General features: G+C 44.4%; 1 protein-coding gene across 3 annotated transcripts in view; it reads right to left on the bottom strand.

Moving 5' to 3' along the window:
- The window catches only part of EWSR1 (EWS RNA binding protein 1), a 43,294-nt gene that overhangs the window by 8,718 nt on the left and 19,021 nt on the right, over window positions 1-15,555 (bottom strand). For 2 of the 3 annotated variants that reach the window (XM_068240045.1, XM_068240065.1), the window contains exons 8-11: window positions 14,184-14,370; window positions 2,966-3,003; window positions 2,328-2,360; window positions 670-791 (exon numbers count right to left, since the gene is read on the bottom strand). In XM_068240045.1, coding sequence (XP_068096146.1) covers window positions 670-791; window positions 2,328-2,360; window positions 2,966-3,003; window positions 14,184-14,370 — 380 coding nt within the window. The remainder of the gene's footprint in view (window positions 1-669; window positions 792-2,327; window positions 2,361-2,965; window positions 3,004-14,183; window positions 14,371-15,555) is intronic. The other variant, XM_068240055.1, reaches the window with a different exon arrangement.

Genomic DNA, 15,555 nt, shown 5'->3' with positions numbered 1-15,555 from the left:
GAGCCATTAAGATGCTCTAGCAGGACGTTTTTATAAGTCAGCTTGTCATCAAGTGGTTAAAGCATGAATCAAGTAAGCCATAAATACTTGGTATTAACCTCCATGGCTGGGAGCTCTATACAGTGTATAGTGTGCATTTTTACTAACCTCCCGGGGAATCCAGAGGTCGGTAGTTCTTCCTGTCCTCCAAGGCTCTGACTCACTCTGGTAAGATCACAGGCAGTGATCTCACTATGGAGTTACAGCGCCACCCAGAGAACAGAGGGAAAATTGCAGCGCTGGAGCCCAGGGAGGTGAGAGAGTGCGGGGCTGCTGCAGAGACTCTGGCGACATGATCTTTTTCCTGATTTTAGGGCCAGAAACATGCTGAAAAGACCTTAAAATCCGGAAATAAATATACCTCCAGGGAGGTTAATCCATATGCACCCCCCCCCCCCCCCCTAAATATTTGGAATGCCATCATCACAAATGTGTGGCACATCTATAGTACACCTTTTACCAAGATAAGGGTTTTCCCAAGAGGCTCTCTACAGGACAAACATTTGTGATAACAGCAATCCAGCTGCAGCATCCAGATCAAAATATTTAGTGTAGAGCAACAGCCAAAACTCACACTGGTTTTACCTGGAGGCGTAAGAATGTTTGTCAGAACACAGATGTGTCACCTACCTTGATCTCACCACATTGCTTGAAGAAATCCACCAGCTCTTCGACGTTCACGCTTTCCGTAAGACCCAGCACGTAGACCGTGGTGTTGTCCGCATCATCTTCAGGCTCCATTGGGGGAGGCTCTAAAATCATCCAAAAGATAAGAATGTAAGCCATCAGGTAACATACAAGGACTGCAAAAAATGAGTCTTGAGTTAAGTGTTTCACCACAACTTTAAACTTGAAAGGGTTTGTGTACTTTTAAGACCTCTTTTACATGGGCAGCTAAAGGTGGTGAATTCACCACCTGCTAGCTGCTCCCAATTGCCAGCCGGGCACTCAAATCGCTTTCGGCATGGGTAGTGGACAGGCACCTGCCCAATGAAGTTCCATGTAAACCCAATTGTCCTCAGACGCAAAAGGATGTTTTGCCACCAGGAAACGCAAATTGCAGGCAAATGGCGTTTGTGGTCAGCAGGCTGTGGAAAAGAGGCTCAAGAGTAATGCAACGTACTCGCGAGCAGTGTTGCTTGCTTGACTTTTCACGAAAACTCCCCAAAAATATTTTTACTGGAACATAGAATATTTTACTGCAAAAATTAAAAGTTTCCGATGGAATTTTTGCTTGAAAATTCAAATGACTTGTTTTGCGAAAAATTAGGGAAAAAATAAATATTGGCACTTTCACTCATCACTGCTTGTGAGCGCAGCAGTGAAGCATCACACCGCTTCCAAGCTCCACCAATCTACCTTCTTGCATCCCCCAACTCCGACTACAGCATGGTCTGTCTTCACGTAACCTGCAGGTCACGTGACAAAATACAGTGCTGTAGTCATGGAGCAGGGAACAGCTATAAAAAGTAGTCAGTGGAGCCTTGAGAGGTATGGAGAGGTCTGTTACTTCTCTGCACGTCAGTGGGTCCGCCACAGGTCTACAAGGCCTAGTGGGTCCGCCACAGGTCTACAAGGCCTATCAACACCCTTATCCCCAGCCACCAACGCCCCCATGCTACAGTGCCCAAAGCAGCTGCTATGGTGATCCCTACACCACCTGGTCTATGCATCCAACACTCTCCAGATTATCAAAATCACTTAGAGACTCTGAAGCGAGAATAAATATCGCTTCAGAGCTCACTGCCACATATGCGCCACTAAACGGGGGTCCCTTCACCCCCCAAACCTCCCACTGCAACACTTGGTCGCAGGCTTGGTCGCTCCTGGAGGCAGGGCTAACTGCTGCAGCCCTGCCTCCATTCGCGTCTATCAGCCGCGCATCGCCGCCTCTCCCCTGCCCCTCTCAGTGAAGGAAGACTAAGAGGGGCGGGGGAGAGGCGGAGATACGCGCTGACAGACGCGCGTGGGGCAGGGCTGCGGCGGTTAGCCCTGCCCCAACCAGGAAGCGCTCCCCCGCTGCACGGAGGGGGATTTGGGGGTCAAGGGACCCCTGTTAAGCCGCGGGATATGAGGTCTGAAGAGAGATTTATTCTCGCTTCAGACTCTCTTTAAGCAGAGGAATGACAGTTTTACAGGGGGGGTAGTTACAAAGCACATTCAACCAGCGATGGGCACACTGCAGCTGGTAACTTTTGGGATAAGCTTAGTGTAAAATCCTCCATCCTAAAACTAGAAAGATACTGCAACATATTGATCATAGCCCCATTTGAAGCAGATATACCTACCGAAATCAGGTTCAGGTCCATCATCCAGAAGTCCTGAGTGACGAAAGTACAAACAGAAGTTAGTTAACAAGAACATACCCCCTTTACAACACAAACATTGACATCAAAGCTACAAAAAAAAATTTAACACCATGAATACGGGGCTGTCAATGGCACACAGAACTGGGGCTTGAAATAACCATCTTTGATAGATGTGTGCTTCAAAAATACTTTTAATACATGGGCAGGATAACTGTAGATATTAAGCACAGTTCACATTCACTGTTACCATAGAAATGTATAGCAGCAGTAAAAGGACAGTTGTGGGGTTTGGGGGCAGGGATTGATTATGACCAAGAAACTGTAAACCTTTATGTAACCATGTGCATATAAACTTGTGCACCAAGTGGTGTGCAATGAATCAGTGCAGAATTAGAACACTCCCCAAATTACACATCTGATTTGTCTGGAATTCCGTAACGAAATAACCATGAATACCCTTAAGTTATGCCGGCCAGACCCTTAAACTTTTGCACACTGGATTTTACACCATGTTTATAGGTGACCAAAACCAAAATTAATACAGCTAAAAATCATAAAAAAGGGAAAGGGATATTGTTCTGTGTTACACTACCCATTTGTAATACTCAAAAACTTACCACCAGGCTTATTGAAGCCAGCTCGATCTCCACCGCTGCTGGGAGAATAAAGGTGAAGAAATGAAGGCCTTTTCCCTTTAAAGAGCCATAAAGCATTCTGGGCCTCGAAGGGGGTTCAAGGGTACAGTGCCGGCAGTGGCTTAACATGTCCATACAATGCATCTGTCTCAGCGTGGCACTAATCTTCAATGTGTATTATTTCAAAGATTCAGCCTGAACATTTATACAATCTAAAAAAAACCTTTATGATCAGTGGGCTCAAAAACCTCAGTGCCTGTATTAAGTGTGCAATGCTCTTGAATGTTTTAACATCCTATTGCTGCAACTTGGGAATTACCCAATAAATTAAATGCTCTTCAGTATATACATGCAAAGTGGACATACTGAATCTACCATGTCATTAGGTAGACCTGAACCATCTGCGCAAAAGATTAAGACAGGAAAGGCTGCATTAGCAGCAGTCTCACTTACCCAATCTGTGCAAGCTGCTTTCCTAAATGGTCCCTTGCTAAGCCGTGCAAGGAGCAGGAATTCAGGGGGGGGGGGGGGGGGGGGGAGGGGGGGGAGTTTACCCCTTTTTCCATTAGGCCAAGTTCACCAAGTTGTGCAATGTCCACGCTACAATGCAGCAATAACACTGCAGGTTAAAATGTGTTTTTATAGCATGAACTGCAATGTATCATGCACTGTCACAAGCTTTCCAGAAACCCTGTAGAAAAAGTGATCTAGTACAATGCAGAGACATTAACAGGCCCATACATTTCTATGGGCCGTGTGCTCCCATGCAGCAACACCACAAAGCAATGTGCAGTGTGAACACACCCTTTGTCCCCAATGCAAAGGGTAAATTACGACATCAGGTGAAAAAGAAGGTCATTGGAGTGAAACCAGGGGGAATTCATTCTGGAAAGCATCTGGCACAGTCGGGTAAGCTAGACTACAATTAATGTAGCCCATTTTTATACAGATAGTTTAAATCTGCATTAAGGTCTTATTCAGACTGAATGTACATTAAAAATACAGCTCAATATTACAGAATACACTACTGCACCCATTCATGAACAGTACTGTTATACACACTAAGCAAGAAGTTACACACGCAGAAATGTGCACCACTATCTGCCAGCATGTGCCACCTAACTGACCTGCACGGTGGGTATGACAGCACTATACAGGGATGAAATGGAGCTTCTTATGTTGTCAATAACCTTTAAATTCTGGGCAAAAATTTCAGTGAGACACAGCTGACAACCTATATAAACCATTACATAAAAAATCCTAACATTTCAGATTGGACATTTACAGTTATGAACTCCGGAGTGAACAAACATTTTTACAGCTATATTCAAATCCATTTCACAGCATTAATAAAAAAAAAAAAAAAAAAAAAAAAAAAAATAGTTTAAAAAATTGCGTGGGAAGATTGGGCTAATAATGCCCCGCCACGGAAGCATTGCACCTTTAATACACGTGTCAGCAGAGTAACATACAAAATTGTGGCTTTCAGCTCTTAAAACCATACACAAGTTTACAAAAAAAAATATGAAAGAAGTACACAGTGTACTAAGTTGCACCTTGTGCAATACATTTTAACTAGCTATTCTAAAGTTACACAAATTTATAAAACATTGTTCTAAGCTTTACGTCAAAATTAGATTAAAAAAATGTTCTCCTCTCCATTTAGACACCGAGTCCCACTTTTCATTATGCTGCCGGCTGAATGAGTTATTTATAGAACTGAAGTGTATACAACGCTCTCACTTTGTAACCTGTGGCATATAAATTTGACAAAGCATGTTAAAATATTAAAATAAGGGATTTTCATGTACAACCAACAAAACATATCCAGACAATTTAGGAAAAGCATGTGTGTTATTTTCACCCGAGTCAAATACATTACCTACCTTGTGGTAGCTCTGAAAAGCCTGCAGATGATCTCAAGTCTACTCGCAAATGAATATTTTTTTATTTTAATAGATATTTAAACTTGCTGAAATAAGTAAACAGTTTCCCTAGCTAAGGGAATGAAAAAACTTAGGTAATTTGTTTTTGTTTTTAGTCAATTTACCAAGTTATTGTAATTATACAGCAGTAACCATGACAGCAGGCTTTTCAGGTTTTTGCTACAGAATAGGCACAATTGTGTATTAAGAAAAAAAAAATGACCATAAATACAAGAAACTGTCAGGGTCCTTTCACACTGTTGCGTCAGACCGTCGCATCAGAACGCAAATGCACTTAAACTCCTATGGAGCCATAACACTGATTGCGACGGGTTCCGTTGCAATAACCCTGCATGCAGTGCACTTACAGGAGCGACGTGTGCTTTTACAGAGGCAGTGAAGCATACTTTCACTGTGTTGTTGCACCACAGTTAAAGTGCGATGCCATTGAACAATCACATCACAACATTTTCATAGTGTGAAAGCAGCCTTAAAGTAGAGGAGGCATCGCATGACAGCACACCAATCACTTTTTGTAGCCACTTAGCCCATCATAGAAGCAGTATCGTGAACACCACACAAAGAAAGCCTATGGCCTCAATTCTCTAAGCTTTATCAAACACTTTACCAAACGTTTGATAATTTACCTCATGGGTAAAATCTAATTTTGAATTCACTAAGGTGTTATAGATTTATTTAACATTTTATCGATAAAGCATTTGTTAAATATATAACACCTTAGTGAATTCAAAATTACATTTTACCTATGAGGTAAATTATCAAACGTTTGATAAAGTGTTTGATAAAGCTTAGTGAATTGAGGCCATTGTGTTAAAGTGTAGAACCAGTCTGGTCATCTTTGTAATATGACAAACCACTTGCATTCTCTGCCAGCTCTAGCCTAAAGGTGGCCATACATCAAGCAATTTTGCTGTACAATCGACTATTTTATTGAATCAAAGGAGAAACGATTATGTTCCATTCTGCCAGATCGATGAAAATTGGCCAATATCAGGTCAAAAAAGTCAACTTTGTTGATTGAGCAGGATGGAAGACATCAGTCGATCGTAAAAGTATCAGCTGATGTTCACATTTCGATCAATTGTTTTTTGGTTTCAGAACATGGAGACACAGTTTAGTTTCGATTGCGTGGGAGATGCACACAGGTTCTCAATTGTGTGTGGGCAACACCGTAGTTGATTGCTCAGTCGCTCAATACAAAATTGCTAGCTGTATGGCTATCTTAAGGTTGGTAGCATACTTGTGTTTTCTGTGTGGGGTTTTCTGCACACCGTGTGTATGTGGAAAATTGCAGCAAACTGTTGATCGAGCAGTTAAGTGTCCCTTTTCAAGTCTGAACTAGCCAATTAGTTCTCAGTTTTCCCGTGCAGAAGAAGCACATGAAAACAAGTACGCTCCCAGCCTTATACAGATTTCTGTCGCCTAAAGCGATAATTTCAATGACTAATGTCTATACAGGCATCTTCCATAGCCCATGCCATTCAGCAAAGCAGAGAAAGCATGTGTTGGTGCATAGCAAGACAGTATCTAGTTAATGCAGTATTCTGGACAGCCTTACCACCTTCTCAGCTGCACCTTTGGAAAAAAACTGCAGAGAAATTCTTCCACACAACCTTAAAGTGTGCCAGAAACCAAATAGAATCGATAGTTACCCAGTGCTCAGTCGCGCCAGTCATGGTCTTCTGCACATGGGCGATGGTCCCACGCATGAAGACCACGACTGGCATGACAGTCCCGGGTAAGTATTGATTCATTCCATTTGATCTCTTGTTTACTTTAAAGGAAACCTTAACTGTAGATAGGAAAAAAAAAAAAGTTTCACTTACCTGGGGCTTTTCCAAGCCCCCTGGAGCATTCCTGTGCCCTCGCAGCTACTAAAGTGTCATTGGGTCCCCCGCTGCGACTTAGTTTCGTTTTCGGCGACTGCCAGTCAGCTCCCGGCAACGCATCCTATTGTACGCCTTCCCCGCTGTGAAGCGCGTCATGTGCAGGCGAAGTACGCTTGCATGCCGCACTTCACAGCAGGGAAGGCGAACAATAGGACGCATTGCCGGGAGCCGACTGGCAGTCGCCGAAAACGAAACTAAGTCGCAGCGGGGGGCCCAATGACACTTGAGGAGGGCACAGGACGGCTGCAGGGGGCTTGGGAAAGCCCCAGGTAAGAAACTTTTTTTTCCTATCCACAGTTAAGGTTCCCTTTAAGGCAGAATATAACTGCAGTCCAGCTAGCTGACTTTACTCTATACTCGGCACTGAAGCAAAAGCAGATTATAGTCTTGTGAACAAGTTTGGTGGTGGTTGGTAGACAAGACAAGACATTTATATTGCGCTTTTCTCCTTGTGGACTCAAAGCGCCAAGGCAGAGCAGCAGCCACTAGGGCGCGCTCTATTGGCAGTAGCAGTGTAAGGGAGACTTGCCAAAGGTCTCCTACTGAATTAGTGCTGGCTTACTGAACAGGCAGAGCCGAGATTCGAACCCTGGTCTCCTGTGTCAGAGGCAGAGCCCTTAACCATTACACCTTCAGCCAACTGCATGATGTGGTCATACTTCAAAGACCAAATGCAGACCAGTGCAACAGAAGGCAGCAAGTCTCCACAGAAGCAGGTACTTTTGTGGACACCGGAAAGGTTTTTTTTCAAACAGATTTTTTTTTTTTTTTTTTTTTTCTTCTTTAAACTAAACATAAGGCTACAGTGAAAACAACCTTTGTTTAGCAAGTCTCTACAGACAAAGGCCTCAATTCACTAAGCTCATCTCCTGTCTAATAACGTTTCTAGAGTTATCACCAATGTGATGAGGCATGTCGTATTCAGGAAACATTTTACCTCAGGCAAACCTAAAGTTAACTTATCTGTCTTCAAGTTAACTCTTTAATCCTTAAATTAACTCCAGAGTTAAATACAGGATGTTTATTAACTGTGTGTGAAAATAACTACAGAGGAGGTAACTTAAGGAATGAAGAGATAAGGGCTCTTTCACATTAGGGCAGATTTTCTGCGTTTCAACGCAAAGGATAAAGTTTGCGTTACCCAAGGTGAAATGAAAGTCCATAGACTTTCATTTTAGCTTTCACATATAACGCAGCCTTTTTGTGCGTTGCGTTCCACTGCACCCAGGCGCAGTTTTTTGGCCAACGCTAGCTTTATGCGTTACAATGTTAGTCAATGTAAAACGCACACTATGCGCGTTTTTAATCCGTTAACGCAGGCAATCAGTCCCAGAATGCAACAGAGGAACAATGTAGAAAGTTGACAACTAAAAGAAAAAAAAAATTACCTGCGTTTTTCTATGTGCAGTAACGCATTGAAAACGGATTAAAAACGCACACTCACTGCAGTGCAACGCATATCAAAACGCAGTAAAAGGCATACAACAAAACGTATGCTTTGAGCGTTCTCCAACGCAAGCTCTGATGTGAAAGAGCCCTAAGATAACTCTCTCACTGTGTGGAGGTAAGTTATCTTGCCTCATCTCCAGCATGATCTTAGTGAATTGAGGCCAAAGTAATTTAGCTCCTTAAAGAGAACCTGAGGTGGGTTTGAAGATTATTATCTGCATACAGAGGCTGGATCTGCCTATACAGCCCAGCCTCTGTTGCTATCCCAAACCCCCCTAAGGTCCCCCTGCACTCTGCAATCCCTCATAAATCACAGCCACGCTGCTGACAAACAGCTTGTCAGAGCTATAGTGTCAGTCTGCTGCTCTCCCCGCCTCCTGCAGAACTCTAGTCCCCGCCTGCATCACTTCCCTCCCTGCTGATTGGAGGGAAGGGACAGGGGCAGGGACAGGGGCAGGGACCGGAGCTATGCAGGAGGTGGGGGAGCAGCTGAGACTGACACTACAGATGTAAACACAGCCTCACAGCACGGCTGTGATTTATGAGGGATTGCAGAGTGCAGGGGGACCTTAGTGGGGTTTGGGATAGCAACAGAGGCTGGGCTGTATAGGCAGATCCAGCCTCTGTATGCAGATATTCTTTAAACACACCTCGGATTCTCTTTAAAGGGGTTCTGTGGGGGTTTCTGAAGAAAAAAACTGCCACTTACCTTGGCCTTCTATGAGCCCCATGCAGCGGTAATGTCCCACGACGTCCTGCTCCCATCCGCCGTTCCCTGCAGCAGGCACCAAGCTATTCGTCTGACAGACGAATAATGCGCGTTGCCGTGCCTCCGCTCGCGTCATCTGAGGCTTACTGTGCAGGCGCAGTACAACGGAGCCTTGTACTGCGCTTGCGCAGTAAGCTTCCGATGACGCAGGCGGAAGCAAGCGGGTGCGCGGCCACTAGCACAGCCGCAGTTGGGATCCCATGCCACTTAGACCGGGGCCGGCGGCGGAGAACAGCAGATGGGAGGAGGACGGCGTGGGACATTACCGCTGCACAGGGCTGATAGAAGCCCAAGGTAAGTGTCCGTTTTTCTCTTCCACAACCCCCCACAGAACTTCTTTAAAGACCAGTGCTGTAAAGTCTTTAGGGATCTGAAAAGGTCTTTTTTGTACGGCCTTAAAGAGACTCTGTAACAACAAAAACCTCCCCTGGGGGGTACTCACCTCGGGTGGGGGAAGCCTCCGGATCCTAATGAGGCTTCCCACGCCGTCCTCTGTCCCACGGGGGTCTCGCCGCAGCCCTCCGAACAGCCGGCGACTGCAGACTGTCAGTTCAATATTTACCTTTGCTGGCTCCAGCGGGGGCGCTGTGGCGACTTTCGGCACGGAAATAGACGGAAATACCCGATCTCCGTCGGGTCCGCTCTACTGCGCAGGCGCTGGAAACTTGCGCCTGCGCAGTAGAGCAGACCCGACGGCGATCGGGTAATTTCCGCCTACTTCGGCCCCGAGAGGCATCAGAGCGCCTGCGCAGGAGCCAGGAAGGTAAATATTGTGTCACCGCTGCACGGAGGGCTACAGTGAGACCCCCGAGGGACACAGGACGGCGTGGGAAGCCTCATTAGGATCCTGAGGCTTCCCCCACCTGAGGTGAGTACCCTCCAGGGGCCGTTTTGTCGTTACAGTTACTCTTTAAATTTTGTACAGTTTAGGGAAAGCTTTTTTTAAAATCTGATTTTTTTTATCTGTTACCCCCAAAAAGCTGAGAATGGCTATACCATGAGGATAGGTGTCCAGCACAACGTTCTATAGTATATTCATCTCATCTAGCAGTTTAGTTGAGTCATTGTGGTCTACTGAAACCTGCCGAACAAGCACAAACCAGTATTCTCTGGATAGGACTGACTGCACAAGAGCAGCTTTGGGCTGCCAATCTTAAATTTTAGACAGCCATGAAGAGCAGCAAGGATGATTCAACAGCAAAAGTTACATATCTTTAGGGAACAAATGCAAATCACAGGAAGGTCCTCCACTCTTATCAATGTAAATAACAGCCCCTGTGTCTTATCTAAACAGTAACCTCAGCTGCTAAATCACCACCACTCTGCATTTTCTTTTTATAGGAGTGCAAGATAGGATGCCAAGGTGCTCCTGTGGTGGATCAATCCCGATCATGGCTTTAAAGGGAACCTTAAGCTGGCCATACACTAGGCCAATTCCCGCCAGATCGAAAGCAGATTCGATCACTGGGATCGAATTTGCTGTCACATCGTTCCCGCTACACGCCGAATTTCGATCTATCCCGTCGATCGTTCAGTGTGGAAAATTACCGTCAATCGCCCGTGGGTAGGGAGCGCGTCGCTAGCGGCGGTCGAGTGCCCGACGACCGACGCAATAGAGCCCGCATACATTACCTGCTTCGCCGGCGCGACTGCCCCCGGTCACCACTGCTCCGTCTCCGCGCTGGTCTGGTCTCTGGCATGCTTCACTTCTTCTAGCCCGGCAGGAAGTTTAAACAGTAGAGGGCGCTCCCTGCCGGGCAGGAAGAAGTGAAGCATGCCGGAGACCAGAGCGGAGACGAAGCAGCGGTGACCGGGGCAGTCTCGCCGGTGGAGCAGGTAATGTATGCGGGCGGGGGCTGAGCGGCGGCAGCAGCACCACCACAGATTGTGAACGGTTTCAGGCTGAAATCGGTTCACAATCTGTTTGCAGTAAAGGTAGCCATACGATCCCTCTCTGATCAGATTCGATCAAAGAGGGATCTATCTATTGGTCGAATCTGATGGCAAATCGACCAGTGTATGGCTACCTTAAACTGAGAAGGATATGGATTTTTCCTTTTAAAATACCAGTTGCCTGACTCGCCTGCTGATCCTGTGTTTCTAAAACTTTTAGCCACAGCCCCTCAACAAGCATGCAGATCAGGTGCTCTGACTCGAGTCACACTGGATTAGCTGCATGCTTGTTTCAGGTGCAAGATCCAGATACTACTGCAGCTAGAGAGATCAGCAGGACTGACAAGCAACTGGTAAGGTTCCCTTTAACAGGCATGGCTTCAAATATCAGATGTTATTTACAGCACCTATCCTAATAGTAAATTCCTCAGTCCATTAATGACGGGGTTAATTTCTTTCAAATTTATAAGTTATTTGCCAACAGTACTAAACCATATTTAGATAATTTACGTATAGTCTTATTCATATTTGTCCTTTAACAGTGCAAACGTTTTCACAGTAGCTTCAACAATCTTCCAGGCAAAAATAAAAAAGGAAAAACCTCAGCAGCCGTGTTTAGGAACAAACTGAATCTACATTTTGGCCAAACCAGTATACCCATTTGCTTGGTGAGCACAGAATATGCTTATATGAGGTGTTAGGGTTCATACACCCATCCAAATTTTTTATTGGCCAATGACTGGCTAATATTACCAGCTACATGTATTATGAGGGACATGGGGTTTTGAATACTATGAACACATTGTGTAGGTAAGCTTTCATACTACATGGAGGTGGTAAAATTGGCCAATAAACACTGGGTGTGTGAATTCACCCTTAGAGGCTAAAAAAAGTGACAGGTATGCCTTTAAATTATTCCACAAATTAACCAAGTTAAAAGCTGAACAGACTATGCAGTAGCTGAGAACACTTATGAAGTGGGCTAGACAAAAGCCAATAATTCTGCATAGTTCTGTGCAGCTTTGTTAAAAAAAGACAAACATTTATACTTACAGAACCCCACTTTCTAATATTACTGCAGTGTAAGGGATAAGACACTCAATTCAATGCCTCCCAAACAAAGCATTTTTAACCCATTGATTGCCACGGACCTGTAAACCCAGATACCCTAATAGTGCTGCTCTGAAAGGTAAAAAACAAAACCATTAATAAGCAATAAGCACGTATCTATTACTGACCCTTCCTTATGTGACTGTTCAGAACAGCACACTAGGGCCCAAAACCAGATACTGTTCCAAAAAAGTAATTTAAGGATCAGGAATAAGAAGTTGAACATGAAGCTAGGGCTGTTTGTATAAAATTACTGCTGTTAGCCACACACGGAAAGACTTTAGAAAGATCTTTTATAACTAATTTCCATCTGAACATATTTTAAACCAGAGATACTGAGTTACCCATCTGCAGAGGGAACCCCCGGAAAAAAAAAAAAAAAAAATGAATTTGCCGACATGATTATTTAAGGTCATCCCATGTGTGGCCAGCATAAAAGATTGACATGTCTGAGTTTCCAGCAACTTTCAGACTAAAAAAAAAAAAAAAAAAAAAAAAAAAAAAAAAAAAAAAAAAAAAAAAAAAAAAAATCCATGCAGGCAGCTGGCTAACATTTTATAAAAGCAGTCCTTAAAGTGAACCTAAACAGATGGATATGGCTTTTCCTTTTAAACAATACCAGTTGCCTGGCACCCCTGCTGATCTTTTTAGCTGCAGTAGTGGCTGAATCGCACACCTGAAACAAGCATTCAGCTAATCCAGTCTGACTTCAGTCAGAGCACCTGATCTGCATGCTTGTTCAGGGGCTGTGGCTGAAAGTATTAAAGACACAGGATCAGCAGGAGAGTCAGGCAACTGGTATTTTTTTTAAAAGGAAAAATCCATATCCTTCTCAGTTTAGGTTCCCTTTTAGCTTTATCCTCTTGGAACTTCCAGTTGTGAAATGAGGAACCTGAACCGTCAGACTGGAATTCTTTGACCAAAACGGCAACACGTCTGTTTCTGAAGTTACTTTGAATTTGAACTTCAAGACCAAGTATGATTCCTTTGCCACCAATTGTTTTTTCTTTGAAAGGCAACTATCAAAAACCAAAGTTTTGTAAATTACATATACTCCTTGAAGTGTAGGGGAGTGACAAGACAAAGCTTTCTTTTAACTGAACTCACAACCCGTGTGAAGGAAATGCTTCATGCATCAGTTTAGCGTTCCCAGTTGGCATCAGATTACAGGACTGTACAATGTAGACAGAGGCCAATTCCATGTCATTGAAGCAAGAATGATTTCAGGTTTAATCCTCAGGACCGACTACTGTCACTGTGTGCACAGAGAGATTATGCAACTAAACTGTAAGCTAAGGAAAGACCTACTCCTATCTATCAAGCAGAATGAGTCCTCCCTGGCTGTTATCTTCTGATTACTTCAAAATGGCAGAAGCAGAGACAGGATTATTTTATTTAGTATTTATATCGCACAGACACCACCTGCAAGAGTACTTAACATATAGTCTTGCCACCACCTGTCCCTCAGAGGAGCTCACAATCTCATCTCCATCATATTCATATGTCCATTGTAGTCTAGGGCCAATTTGCCTATCTGTACCTTTTTTGGATGTAGGAGGAAACCTGAGTGCCTGGATGAAACAGATATGGGGAGAATATACAAACTCTGCGCATATGGCCCCCTGGCTAGGATTCGACCAGGGACCCAGTGCTGCGTTTCACTACCCCACTGTGCTGCCAAGATCGGGGCACACAGAGCTCAGAGCCTATTTACTACACACTTCTTAGCTACAGTTTTGAGCTTTGTATTCTCCAATCCTGTGCCTCTGCTTTGAGTCATTATGAAGTAATTAAGTCAGAGGATACAGAAAGTGAGGCCCGCTTCTGTATTGTGGATGATCGGGGAAGAAACCCTACATTTGTCCACGGTACAGTCCACCACAGAAGCACCCACAGTGAAAACCAAGCTCTGATCAGGCATGTGGCATTTTCTGCCCACAAGCTATGAACAGCTGCATGAAAACGTGTTACTATGTGACAGCAGTTCATGCGAGTTATGGAATTATAGTATCTTTTGATAGTTGCCCTTTAGGAGCCATAGAAAGAAAAAGGGCATCTAGCTGCACTTGAGTGCACTTCTGACCATTATTAAGGCTCCATTTGGAGGAAATAAAAGGTTACTTCATAAATAGATTTGTTCTTACCCCATGCCTCCACGGCCTCCTCTACCACCACCACCACCACGATTCATTCCGCCTCTGTCATACATGCCGCGGCCTCTGCTGCGAGATTCAGAGCCTCCAGAACTGCGGCCTTCAGAGCCAGAATAACCTTGGTGAGGTTCTTGCCCATAAGATCCTTTGTTGCTTGAGTGGTCCTGACGATAACTGCCTGAGAAGTTGACAAAGTGAAAGACATTACAACATGTACATTATGTTGCATGGTAAAAGTCATATGGCTGTGCAAACTTTACACTGTAATGAGTACAAGTTTTAAACTGGTTAAAGTAGACCTGAACTCCTGCACCCCACAGAACGAAAAACAGAGAAATGTGTCTAATCACAAGTAATTTGATCTCTCTCCCCTGTGTTAGCTGACTGCCACACCATAAAAGCACAGGATGTGAATGTGTGCTTCCATAACAGCAGGAAGTAGAAATACTGTAAATTTATTGTAGGACTTGTATCAGCTGTAACAAAAAAGTTTGAAGGTTATGCTGTCGCGTATTTTTTTTTTTAGAGCAAAGAGGAAGTTCTGAGTGCAGATCTGCTTTAAAGAGAACCAGAGAAGATGCACCCTCATGTATTTTACTACATTTATCAGTGGGGACAGTAAACACCTACCCCGTTTTAAAGATGCGTACACGCACTACTGGTTAGATTAGGACAGGTCAGTCAGACCCTCCCACTGGGCGGGCGTTCTCCCGAAAGTAGTGCGTGTGTACAGTATATCAGCAGACTGATAAGGCTGTTTCTGAACGATCCACTCATAGTAGTTTCTTTCTTCTCTGCTAAATCTGCCCGTTATCAGCTCTGATAAGAATCCCAGTCTGGGCATTCAGTCTAGGTTTGACCTGGAATCATAGTTGAATCAGTCTTCTGTGAAGTCTTTCCAAGCCCAAGCCCACCCCCTCCTGGCTCAGCTTTCCTGCTTTGCATACTCAGAGCTCTGATGACATGGGAGGAGCTGCTCCTGTCGAGAAAGAAGCTCTGAAACAACAGACAAGTGTGGCTGCTGTGTGATCTGTGTGCACTGACTGCGTAGTCATCTATGCAGTTTCATTCCTATGAGAGACTTCCTACAGGCAGCTGCACAGCATACTAGAATAATGAATGCACACAGATGAAAGGCTGCAGCAGCCCTGCTTGTCTTGTTTCATAGCCTAGACCAGGCATGGGCAGACTCGGCCCTCCAGCTGTTACGGAACTACAAGTCCCACAATGCATTGCAGGAGTCTGACAGCCACAGTCATTACTCATAAAGGCAAATGCATTGTGGGACTTGTAGTTCCATAACAGCTGGAGGGCCGAGTTTGCCCATGCCTGGCCTAGACAGCACATCCAGAAAAGCTCATAA

Source organism: Hyperolius riggenbachi, chromosome 1 (assembly GCF_040937935.1).
Source record: "Hyperolius riggenbachi isolate aHypRig1 chromosome 1, aHypRig1.pri, whole genome shotgun sequence".
NCBI lineage: Eukaryota > Metazoa > Chordata > Amphibia > Anura > Hyperoliidae > Hyperolius > Hyperolius riggenbachi.
This window is presented reverse-complemented; position numbering and strand designations above follow the sequence as displayed.